We start from the raw sequence: 12,232 nt of genomic DNA on the forward strand, positions 1-12,232 counted from the left end.
ATGCATTAGGCTACCTGTTTTAACAAAAAAATATACTCTCCAAAAATCTTGTGTAGATCTGTCCTCTTCGTTCCATGTAGGCATCCCAGAGGTTAAAATAAAAAAACGCAATCACCCGAACCAACGAACATGTAGAAGTGTATGTGTAAACATACACTTCTACTATGCCAATGAGGAACCTCTACCGATAGTTATATCAATAGGGGGTACCGCCAGCCAATCAGGAGCTGCTATCGCAGCAGCTTCCTGATTGGCTCTATGTTGCTAGGGTACAGCCAATAGTGGCTTCCCCAGTGTAATGAATGGCGACACTATGCGCCATTCATTACTAGGCTGTGTGACGCTTAATTGATGTAACCGCAAGGGTCAGCATCAATTGACCTTGTGATTTGTGGGGAAACCACAAGGTCAGTTGATGCTGATCCTTGCGGTTAAATCAGTTAAGCGTCACACAGCCTAGTAATGAATGGCGCATAGCGTCGCCATTCATTACACTGGGGAAGCCGCTATTGGCTGTACCCTAGCAACATAGAGCCAATCAGGAAGCTGCTGCTGCGGCAGCAGCTCCTGATTGGCCGGCGGTACCCTCTATTGATATATCGGTAGAGGTTCCTCATTGGCATAGTAGAAGTGTATGTTTACACACACACTTCTACATGTTCGTTGGTTCGGATGACTGCATTTTTTTTTTTTTAACCCCTGGGATGCCTACATGGATCGAAGAGGACAGATCTACACAAGATTTTTGGTGAGCATATTTTTTGTTAACACAGGTACCCTAATGGATCCTACTTGGACAAGGGGACGTAAATGGCGGCGTGGGATATAGGAGAGTGTGTAAATTTTTACTTTCAAGGTGTGTGTGTGTGTGTGTGTCTTGTCTTTTGTGTGGTATTTCATTTGTTGTGGAACTACAGGTACCAGCGGGCCCTTTAATTTCCCACATGCTGGCACTTGTGGTTCTCAAAGTACAAGCATACCTGGGAGGCTTGCTGGGACTTGTAGTTCCACAGCAAAAAAGACAATATTCTTTTTAACACTCTCACGGCTATCAGCCCTCCATCCACAGCCTACAGATGGAGGGGACAGCCTCGGGCTTTATCTCTGCCCCTTGGGTGCCTAAAGGAGGGTACCCCTTTATTTGAGGGGTCCCCACTCCCCCAGGGAACCCCGGCCAGAGGTGACTAGTTGGGGGTTTGTGATGCTTTGGCCGCAGGGACCTATATAAAAGTGTTCCCCGGCTGCGGCATCACCTCCCTGGCTAGTGGAGCCCTGTGCTGGTTTCAAAAATACGGGGGGACCCCTACTTCTTTTGTCCCCTGTATTTTTGGAAACAGGACCAGTCCAAGATCCCGGTGCTGGTTGCTTAAATACGGGAAACCCCAGTCAATTCCCCCCCCCCCCCCCCCCCCCTGTATTTTTGCTACCAGGACCGGCTCAAAGAGCCCGGGGCTGGTTATGCCTTTGCGGGGAATCTGCACATCGTTTTTTTGTTTTAATTTTTAACACTTTCTTTATTGTTCCATACAGAAGCATGCACGGATCACACGGATCTGTGCATGCTTCTCCAAAAATTGCCAGTCTAAACCTGGTCTATTATTCTGGCAATTTTTGGTAAGGTTTTGTGTGCAAGTGAAAAATGTTCAAAATTTGCGTTTTTTTTTTTTAAAAAACAAAATCGCAAGCTATTACATTTGCGATTTTTGGAAAATGTGCAAATTTGCTGTAAAAATTGCACGTTTTCCGAAACCGCACCATATTACGATGGCCTACAGCATTGGTTCCCAAACACTGAGTCCCAGTGCCCTAGAGTATCAGAATTTTTTTCACGCCACCCCTAGGCCAAAAGTTTCTTATTGAGAAATTTAGAAAGAAATATTAAATTGAGTAAATTGTGTTTTATACAGTATGTCATCCTTTAGGTTTAATTGTGTAGTGAGGGACAAGATTTGCTTCTGTTTGTCCACATATTTTATGATTGACATCCACCAGAGCTAGTTTCTCTTCCGTCCTAGAGGATGCTGGGGTCCATTTAGGACCATGGTGTATAGATGGGTTCTTTGGGAGCCACTGACACTTTAAGAGTTTAATAGTGTGGGCTGGCTTCTCCCTCTATGCCCCTCCTACCAGACTCAGTTTAGAAAATGTGCCTGGAGGAGCCGGTCACAGCTAGGGGAGCTCCTAGGAGTTTTTCTAGTTTTGTTGTTTTCTAAGAGTTATTGGGTACAGGAATTCTGCTGGCAACAGCTTTCCTGCTTCGTGGGACTTAGGGGGGGGAGTAGGAACCAACTCTCGAAGTTAATGGTTCTCTATCTCTGCTGACAGGACACTGAGCTCCTGAGGGTGCTAATCGCAAGCCCACGAGGCGACCGCTCACTCCCGCAGCACGGCCGCCACCCCCTAACAGAGCCAGAAGAAAGAAGAGTGGTGAGTTCAACGCCGGCGACCCGGTTAGCGGGTCGCTGTTGGGAATGGCGGCATAAGGGTGGGAGCGCAGCTCTATCAGGCTGTGCTCCAGGAAGGCTCAGCAACAGTTTACTGTAGACGTGGCTAAGGGGTATCCTTGGCCAGCACGATCACCCCGACGCTGGTAATGTAGCTAACAGGGGCTAATCCCTCTGTTGGCATTAAAACCTCAGGCCAGTATAAATATGATGTGCGGGAAGCCGCGCACCATTTTAGGGGGCGGGGCTTCTCCTCAGAGCGAATCCAGCACTAACCAGCGCCATTTTCTCCCTGCAGACCGCTGAGACACGCTGACAGGGAGCGCTGACCCTCCAGATAACTCCAGTTACTGCGGTACCAGGGTGTTATAGACGGGGGGGGACTGAATTCTGTACTATTTAGCCTATTAAGGTTATTTAGTCGGCGCCGGGCTGTTATCATAATAAATGCTCACTGGGGCGCTGTGTGGCTGGCTCCTTCGACTCTGTGACTCTCTGAAGGTACTCTAGGGGAAACTGTGTCTGACATTTTCCTGTATGTGTGTGTGTATTTATCCACATTACCATGTCTAAGGGCTCTGTATCATGTGCTGCAGAGTGTGTATCTTCTCCTAAAGAGTCTATCCCATGTACTCAGGACTGCAATATGCTTTCCCAGCCCTCTGAAGCAGAACCCCCATGGGTGGATTCTTTAAGGGGAATGATATCCCAGATTTCATCAAGGATGTCACATAATGAGAAAGAGACACAGTTTTTGAGAGTCTGTAGAGGGTTTGCAGCATTCAGCTCCTACTTCCTCAAATATCCCACATACATATCCTAAAAAAACGTGCGCTTGCCCAAATAATGCAAGTTGACACGGATGCTGACTCTGATACAGGGGACGGTGATGGGATATGCATGGGGGGGATGCCTCCCTTGCTAAAGGGGTGCAGCTGATGATTGAAGCCATTAGGCATGTTTTGCATATTAATGAGAAGGTACCTGAGCCGGAACAGGAATCTTATTTTACGGAAAATAAGAAATCCTCCCTCACCTTCCCGGCTTCTAAAGAGCTAAACGCTTTATTTGAAAAATCCTGGGAAAACCCAGAGAAAAAAATTCCAGATCCCTAAAAGAATTCTCATTGCTTTTCCTTTCCCTGAAGAGAATAGAAAGAAATGGGAAAACCCGCCTATAGTAGACGCCTCTGTATCTAGGTTGTCAAAAAAGGTGGTTTTACCTGTCCCTGGTTCAACCGCACTAAAAGAGCCGGCTGACCGCAAGATTGAGACTATTCTCAAATCTTTATACACTGCTACAGGCGTGGCTTTAAGGCCCACTATAGCTTGTACGTGGATTTCTAAAGCCATAGTAAAGTGGTCAGGCACATTACTAGAGGATTTTAGATACTATGGATAGGAGTGACATTGATTTGTTTTTACGTCACATACAGGATTCTGCTGGATTCATGGTAGAGGCCATGAAAGACCTTAGAATGTTGAATGCAAGGGCTACTTCCGTGGCGGTCTCGGCACGCGGAGGACTCTGGCTACGCCAATGGACTGCGGATGCAGAATCTAAGAAAAGTATGGAGAACCTACCCTTCACAGGTCAGGCTCTGTTTGGGGTCGCATTGGATGCGTGGTTTTCCACGGCAACTGCGGGTGAGTCAAACTTCCTTCCCTCAGCAGCTCCGCCAACTAGGAAGTCTTATCCTACGTCCACACTGCAGACCTATCAGACCGCGAAATTTAAAAAATCCAAATCCCCTTCCACCTTCTTTAGGGGTGGTCGGGGAAAATCCAAAAAACCTGCACCAACAGGTTCTCGGGAACAGAAACCATGTTCTGTTTCCTCAAAATCTTCAGCATGACGGTGGACCTCCCAGCCTGGTGATCGAGCAGGTGGGAGCGAGACTAAAAAATTTCAGTCACATCTGGGCGTCATCAGGCCTCGACCCCTGGGTGACAAGACCTTGTTACCCAGGGTTACAGACTGGAGTTTCAGGAACTCTCACCTCACAGATTCTTCAAATCAGGCTTACCAGTTTCGCTGACAAAAAGTGCTATCCTACAGGAAGCCATTCAAAAATTGGTCAAAACAGATGTTATTGTCCCAGTTCCACCTCGCCTACACCGCAGGGGCTGTTATTCCAACCTGTTTGTGGTGCTGAAACCGGATGGTTCGGTAAGGCCGATTTTAAACCTTAAGTAATTGAACCCCTACTTCAGGGAATTCAAATTCAAGATGGAATCTCTGGGAGCGGTGATCTCAGGTCTGGAGAAAGGGGAATTCCTAGTATCCCTGGATATCAAGGATGCGTACCTTTTACTTTCCGATCTGGCCGCCTCACCAGGCTTATCTCAGATTTGCGCTGCTGGATTGTCACTATCAGTTCCAAGCGCTGCCATTTGGCCTCTCCACAGCACCGAGAGTGTTCACCAAGGTCATGACAGAGATGATGCTACTCCTCCGCAGGCAAGGAGTGAACATAATTCCATATCTGGACGATCTACTGATAAAAGCGTCTTCCAGGGAGAGGTTGTTGCAGAGTATTGCTCTCTCAACTCGACTACTCCAGGATCATGGGTGGATCCTGAACCTCCCAAATTCACATTTGGAACCGACAAGGAGACTGCCCTTCCTGGGGATGATGCTCGACATGGAAGTGCAGAGAGTGTTTCTACCAGTAGAGAAAGCGTTGGTGATCCAATCAATGGTTCGGGATGTCCTGAAGCCAGCCTGGGTATCAGTTCATCAGTGCATTTGCCTTCTGGGGAAGATGGTAGCCTCCTACGAGGCTCTTCAGTACGGAAGATTCCATGCTCGGTCCTTCCAACTGGGTCTCCTAGGCAAATGGTCGGGATCACATCTTCACATGCACCAGCGGATACGCCTGTCGCCGAAAGCCAGAATTTCACTCCTCTAGTGGCTGCAACCTTCTCACCTACTCGAGGGCCGCAGGTTTGGGATTTAGAATTGGATCCTTCTAACCACGGATGCAAGTCTCAGAGGTTGGGGAGCAGTCACCTAAGGGGAAACTTTCTAAGGAAAGTGGTCAAGTCTGGAATCCATCCTTCCGATAAACATTCTGGAACTTAGGGCCGTATACAACGGCCTTTTACAGGTGGCACATCTTCTGCAAGATCATGCCATTCAGGTTCAGTCGGACAATGTGACGGCAGTGTCCTACATAAACCGACAGGGCGGAACGAAGAGCAGAGCGGCAATGACAGAGGTAACAAGAATCCTCCTCTGGGCAGAAAAACACGTGGTGGCGCTATCAGCAATCTTCATTCCGGGAGTAGACAACTGGGAAGCAGACTTCCTCAGCAGACACGATCTCCATCCAGGAGAATGGGGCTTCCACCCGGAGGTGTTCGCAGAGGTGACAAGCCGATGGGGCGTACCTCAGGTAGACATGATGGCCTCTCGCCTCAATAAGAAGCTTCGCAGGTACTGCTCTAGGTCGAGAGACCCACAGGCAGTGGCGGTGGACACACTGATAACTCCGTGGGTGTTCCAGTCAGTGTATGTGTTCCCTCTACTTCCACTCATCCCAAGAATTCTCAAGCTAATAAAAAGAACAAGAGTTCAGGCGATCCTCATTGCTCCGGACTGGCCTAGGAGGGCTTGGTACGCGGATCTTCTGGAGTTACTCCTGGAGGATCCAAGGCCTCTTCCTCTTCACGAGGACCTTCTGCAACAGGGGCCATTCGCTTATCAAGACTACCGTGGCTACGTTTGGCGGCATGGAGGTTGAACGCCAGATCTTAGCTCGGAAGGGCATTCCGAGAAAGGTCATTCCTACCCCAATTCAAGCTAGGGAGGAAGTTACGTCTAAACATTATCATCGAATTTGGAAAAAATACGTGTCTTGGTGTGAATCCAAGAAGTATCCCACGGAGTTTCAACTAGGACGGGTTCTCCTCTTTCTGCAGGCTGGTGTGGATGTGGGCCTACGCTTGGGCTCCATAAAAGTCCAGATTTCAGCCTTGTCCATTTTCTTCCAGAAACAATTGGCTGCCCTCCCTGAGGTTCAGACTTTCTTGAAAGGGGTTCTGCACATCCAACCCCCTTTTGTGCCTCCTACGGCAACTTGGGATCTTAATGTGGTGCTGCAGTTCCTGCAATCGGATTGGTTCGAACCTTTGCAGGACGTGGACGTCAAGTTTCTTACTTGGAAGGTGGTCACACTGTTGGCATTGGCATCTGCTAGACGTGTGTCAGAATTGTGGGCTTAGTCTTGCAAGAGCCCCTATTTGATTTTCCATGAAGATAGGGCTGAGCTCAGAACGCGTCAGCAGTTTCTTCCTAAGGTTGTGTCAGCTTTTCATATCAACCAAACTATTGTGGTGCCAGTGGCTACTGACTCTTCAATTACCTCAAAGTCCTTGGATGTGGTGAGGGCTTTGAAAATTTATGTGAAGAGAATTTCTCGTCACAGGAAGTCGGACGCTTTATTTGTCCTTTAGGATCCCAACAAGGTTGGGTGCCCGCCCAGTGCTTCGTATTCCTGCATTGTTACTTGGTTCAGTATTGTTGTTTCAGCCGTTGCTAAATTGTTCCAAGTTGGTTAGCTTGGCTTTCCTTTTTTGTTATGTGTGAGCTGGTGTGAATCTCACCATCATCTGTGTATTTCCTTCTCTCGAAGTATATCCGTCTCCTTGGGCACATTTTCTAAACTGAGTCTGGTAGGGGGGGCATAGAGGGAGGAGCCAGCCCACACTATTAAACTCTTAAAGTGCCAGTGGCTCCCAAAGGACCCGTCTATACCCCCATGGTACTAAATGGACCCCAGCATCTTCTACGGACTACGAGAAAAGGATTTACCGGTAGGTAATTAAAATCCTATTTTGCCTATTACATTGACCATAAATAATTTTAATTGGTCCTGGACAACCAACCCAGGGCACCCCTGCAAGTGTCCTGAGGCACCCCAGGGTGCCACGGCACACAGTTTGAGAACCACTGGCCTATAGTGTTTGTAAATCAGGAGAGTTAGAGATTTATTTCCCATCCCCTGTATGTTGTCTCAGTCCTACAACCCAAGTCACAAGCATTGATTGTCACCCCATAGCATCTCAACTGGTGCTAGATGCTGAGAAATGGCATCCACACAGCTCAGTCTTTACTACTTTTTTTTATATGTATGTAACTTCTGTCTATAGCTTTTCTGTTGATGCTCCCATCTCCTTTCACTGCACTGAAAATCTATAGATAGCACTGTTAATACTAATCAGCAGACCATGTTATCTATGGCTTAGGTCAAGGCCACCTCACATTGATCCTCAGCGGTGTGGTTCCTGTTTTGATGGTGCTTACCGGACTTCCCCTACAGGGCATTGCCCTGGCTATTAATGTCCACTTTTACAACCATTGCCCTTCTGATAACAAAAACTAAACACCCTTAGATATATGTGCACTGCAGGGTTCATCACTTACAGGCAGTGGATAAAGTCAGGGCATTTCATTTGGGTACCCAGAGTCTTGTTACATGGGTCAATCAGTTTATCACAAAATAAAAAGTGTGATTTTTGAATAGAGGCTTTTCATCCTGCTTGATGGTCTTATTACTGTAAAAAGGTAAAGGTAAAAAAAAAGACGTCTTTTTTGTTTGCTATCAGGTGTAATGGAAGCCATACCTTTCCTCAAGTCACGGACGGTCCCCGGTAGCTGGAAAATGGACATGAGAGAAATCCTGGAGTCTTCCAGCAGTGATGAAGAAGATGGGGATGCAGATATTAGTGAAGGGGAACACAATAAAGAGGAAGGGGAGGAGGCGGAGGTTCGTATTTTTGTGCTTAGGTATACACCGAATGTTAAACAGATAACACTGTATTTACCATTTGTTTGCTGCATCATTAGGAAGGTAGAGTATTGTCTGCAGGTTAGGTGGGAGGTGTAACAAATGGTCTTCTATATATTTGTGGTGTGAGGAGGGGGACACACAAAAAACTAAAACTTGTAGCTCACGTCAGGTTAACATGAAATTGCTAACATAGGGGCCGATTCAGACCTGATCGTTAGGCTGCGTTTTCTCTCAGCCTGCGATCAGATCTGAATTGCGTATGCACCGCAATGTGCAGGCGCGATCAACCGCAGCAACGGGGATCGCCGGCCAGCGACGGGATGGTACAAAAATTCCGAACACACCGGCAATCGCAAGGAGATTGACAGGAAGAGGGCATTTGAGGGTGGCAACTGACCGTTTTCAGGCGTGTCCAAGCGTTGGAAGGGAGGGTGTCTGACGTCAAATCCGGTCCCGGACAGGCTGCAGTGATCCCAGCGGCTAAGTAAGTTCTGGGCTGTGCAGAAATTGCACAAAATCAGTTTGTGCAGCTCTGCTACACATGCAATCACACACTTGCACAGCAAAAATACACTCCCCTGTAGGCGGCGACTATCTGATCGCAGGGTTGCAAAAATCGCTGCCCAGCGATCAGGTCTGAATTGCCCCCGTAGTCTTATTGGGGTTTCTTTTAACTGCTGCACTTCTTAAAATTACCTACTGCACTATAACAGGCATAGATTCTTCTACATGCAAATTAACGCTTTGATTGCTAAGGATGAGTCTGAAGTCTTCTGCATGTACATCAAAAGTGCTGAAGACTAGTCTGCTTGTCTTCAGCAGCTTAGAGTTATAAGGAAGTGTTTCCACTTAGTTACGATAGGCCCACTGGTAATAACTGGTGACGGGTAGTCCACCATTTCTAACAGGGTTGGAAAAAACACACGCTTTTTTTTTTTTGTTTAAACCAAATTGTTTTGCATTAATGTTTTAAAGATAAAAAAATGAATTGTATATAAGATACCTCGATCAACTATGTTTTAATGCTTTCTAACATTAATAATGTTATTAGGCGTTGATTTATTTTACATATTTCAGTAAAAACCAATTCTTACAGCTTATTATTCCTATATATGTAGATAGACTAAACATGTTAATACATACAAAGTACACTCAGATGAAATTAAAAAAAGAAAAAAAACAGTGTTTTTTATTTAAAAAAAAAAAAAAAAAACATTTGGTTTAAACCAGCCAACCCTGGTTGCTAATGATGTGACTTCTTACTGGTTGGTCTGGTGATCACCAGAAATTGGCATCCAACACTGTAGTAAATATTAGGGCGGTCCATTCCTATCTCCACCTTTCCATACGGGTCATCTTGTTTATAGCTGTAAGTTTTCACAATGATTTGTCTCATTGGGCTTCTGTACTACACCTACATGTTGTAAGCATTTAATTCAAGAAGGCACAATGTATCAAAGTTAAAAAAAAAAAAAAAACAATTTTTTATGTGTATGTTTCCATAGTAAATGTCTAGTCTGTTTTGCTGTTCTGGAAAGGTGGATTTATGCCGAAGGAAGAACCCCATAGGGGTATATTCAATTAGAGTTGAAAGCTGGTGTCTGTCGAAAAGACGGCAGTTTTCGACTTTAAGGTCGAATCGTGATTTGATCTATTCAGCCCCAGCTAATTTTATTCGACAGGTCGGAGAATTTGACTTGTCGAATAGTACTCGAGTCGGCGGTAGAGCTGCCGATTCACGCACTTTTGAGGGAAACTGGGCCAAATTCTACAGGATTTGGTCCCGTTTGCGACCATCTAAGTCCGACATAAAAAAAATTTGGACTGAGGTGAGGGACCTTACAGGAGGAGAGGGGGGAGAGCCGCGGGCATACAGGGGAGAGCAGCGATACAGCACAGCGCTGCAGGAGGATGTATCACAGCCGCCCGCTCACGGCAGCGCCCACACGGCTCCAGCAAGTGAGGTCACGCTTGCTGGAGCCGGGTGGACACTGCCGTGAGGTCTGGCGGCTGTGAGACACCCTTCTGCAGCGCTGTGCTGTATCGCTGCTCTCCCCTGTATGCCCGCGGCTCTCCCCGCTGGTGTTCTCCCCCCCCCCTCCGCTCACAGGTCTCCTCTCATTTCGACTTTATTTTAAAGCCGAATTGAGATGGGATTGAATAGGGCTTGTCTGATCCATTCCGACAAATGCATATCGGAATGGATCCGACCCTAATTGAATATACCCTATAGTGTTTCCTCTGGGTTTTTATTTACACTTTTCTAATGAGTAAACAGACTAATGTTTTGTTTTTTCCTCTGAAACAGAGCCGGCCTTAGGCATAGGCAAACTAGGCATATGCCTAGGGCATTTGGTATGCTTAGGGGCACCAGCAGCTTCTGCTGATTAAAATGATATGCGGCATGCCTATATTTTGTGTGTGACTGCGACTGTATCTGCATACGAAATGCTACGTTGCAGTGTATTCCTGGAAATCACTGTAATGTAGCATTTCGTATGCAGATACAGCCGCAGTCGCACACAGAATATAGGCATGCTGCATATTATTTTAATCAGCAGAAGCTGCTTGTGCATCCTAGCCACGTAGTAATGCAAATAAGATGCATTGTCAGAAACAAAAGGCGCCAGACGTTAGCAGAGCTGCCAGATGACTCATGCCAGGCATCTCCTGCAGAACTAGTGGCGGTGCTAGGGGGCACCAGCCAAAATCTTGGCTAGGGCATCATATTGGTTAGGGCCGGCTCTGCTCTGAAATCTCACTTCTGCAAAAGTAAGGTACAATGAGGGTAATATATTACTGATATTGGAATGTAACCAGCGCAAGGAGTGCCAAAATATGCTCAAAGCTGGGGCAAGAAAACCCTCGGCATCCGAGGTATTAACTTGAATGATGCATGAATGTCATAATAAGGTAACATGAGGAATGGTTATTGCCATTGATTCCTCTGCTACAGTGTGTGTGTCAGACTACCCGTGACACACACACTGGTCCTAATTTGGATTTGTAAGGAATTGCACAGCCGCAGAGAAGTGCAGGGGAACGTCTGTGTAATTCCGTAGAAAGAAAACACAAATGCAACAGGAGGTGTCTGTAGGAGATAGACACCTCCTGCTTGCATCTTAGGACGCAGCCACTGATCACCACCACAACCATCAGGTGCAAAGCAGTCCGTCTTAAACTTACTCAGACTGGCCGTAGGATCTGAACAGTCAGGTCCAGGAAGTCCCCGTCCGATGACGCAGACCCTGTGCCCAGCACGCCTGCAAAATGGGGGTGACGCCCTCATTTCGGAGAACAGTCTTGGCTGCCGCCTCCCAAATGCTGCAGTATGTCAGTCATGCAGCGACTAAGAGGGGACTGTGAGCAATATAACAAGACCCGTTCTGCATATACACAGAATCAGTCTTGCACTGCCCCAAAAACATAGGATTTGTACATAAACTGTCAGGTTTGCATACAAATACAAATCAGGCCCACTGTACGTAGTAAGGCACATCATGAACTATCTTTACTGTGTAGGTTCTAACCATTATTTAGAAGGTTTTGGTTCCCAGTTTGTTCATAGGATGCATTTTAAGCAATCAGTCATTAGTGTATCAGTAGGCAATGAGGGAAATTATGTTCGAACTCGCTGTTGAGTTTGGGCTCAAACTCGTCTGATTTAATAGCCACCTAGGTTGAGGTTAATTCCAGACTCTGACCAACGACATTCATTTTGCACTATCTATCTAATCAGAACATAATAATGATCCACATCAAATATATGTATTCATTTGCCTTTAATAATCATTTATGGGCCCCCAAAATAATAACTATATTGATGAGCAATAATTATTTAATAATATCATTATTACGAGCAGTAATATAATGATGCCATAAGATTTCATTAATGAGTCACCAATTATACTACAAACTTGTGGAACTAGAGCTTGCTTCTGTTATTAAAGAATTAATATGACATTAATTAATATAATAAAAAAAAATTGTAAAT

General features: G+C 46.1%; 1 protein-coding gene across 4 annotated transcripts in view; it reads left to right on the forward strand.

Annotated features, from left to right (window-relative positions):
- Positions 1 to 12,232, forward strand: part of ARID4A (AT-rich interaction domain 4A) — a 201,586-nt gene that overhangs the window by 69,284 nt on the left and 120,070 nt on the right. For all 4 annotated transcript variants that reach the window (XM_063947995.1, XM_063947996.1, XM_063947994.1 and 1 more), the window contains exon 11: positions 8,054 to 8,214. In XM_063947995.1, the coding sequence (XP_063804065.1) occupies positions 8,054 to 8,214 (161 nt within the window). The remainder of the gene's footprint in view (positions 1 to 8,053; positions 8,215 to 12,232) is intronic.

This window comes from Pseudophryne corroboree, chromosome 12 (genome assembly GCF_028390025.1).
Source record: "Pseudophryne corroboree isolate aPseCor3 chromosome 12, aPseCor3.hap2, whole genome shotgun sequence".
NCBI lineage: Eukaryota > Metazoa > Chordata > Amphibia > Anura > Myobatrachidae > Pseudophryne > Pseudophryne corroboree.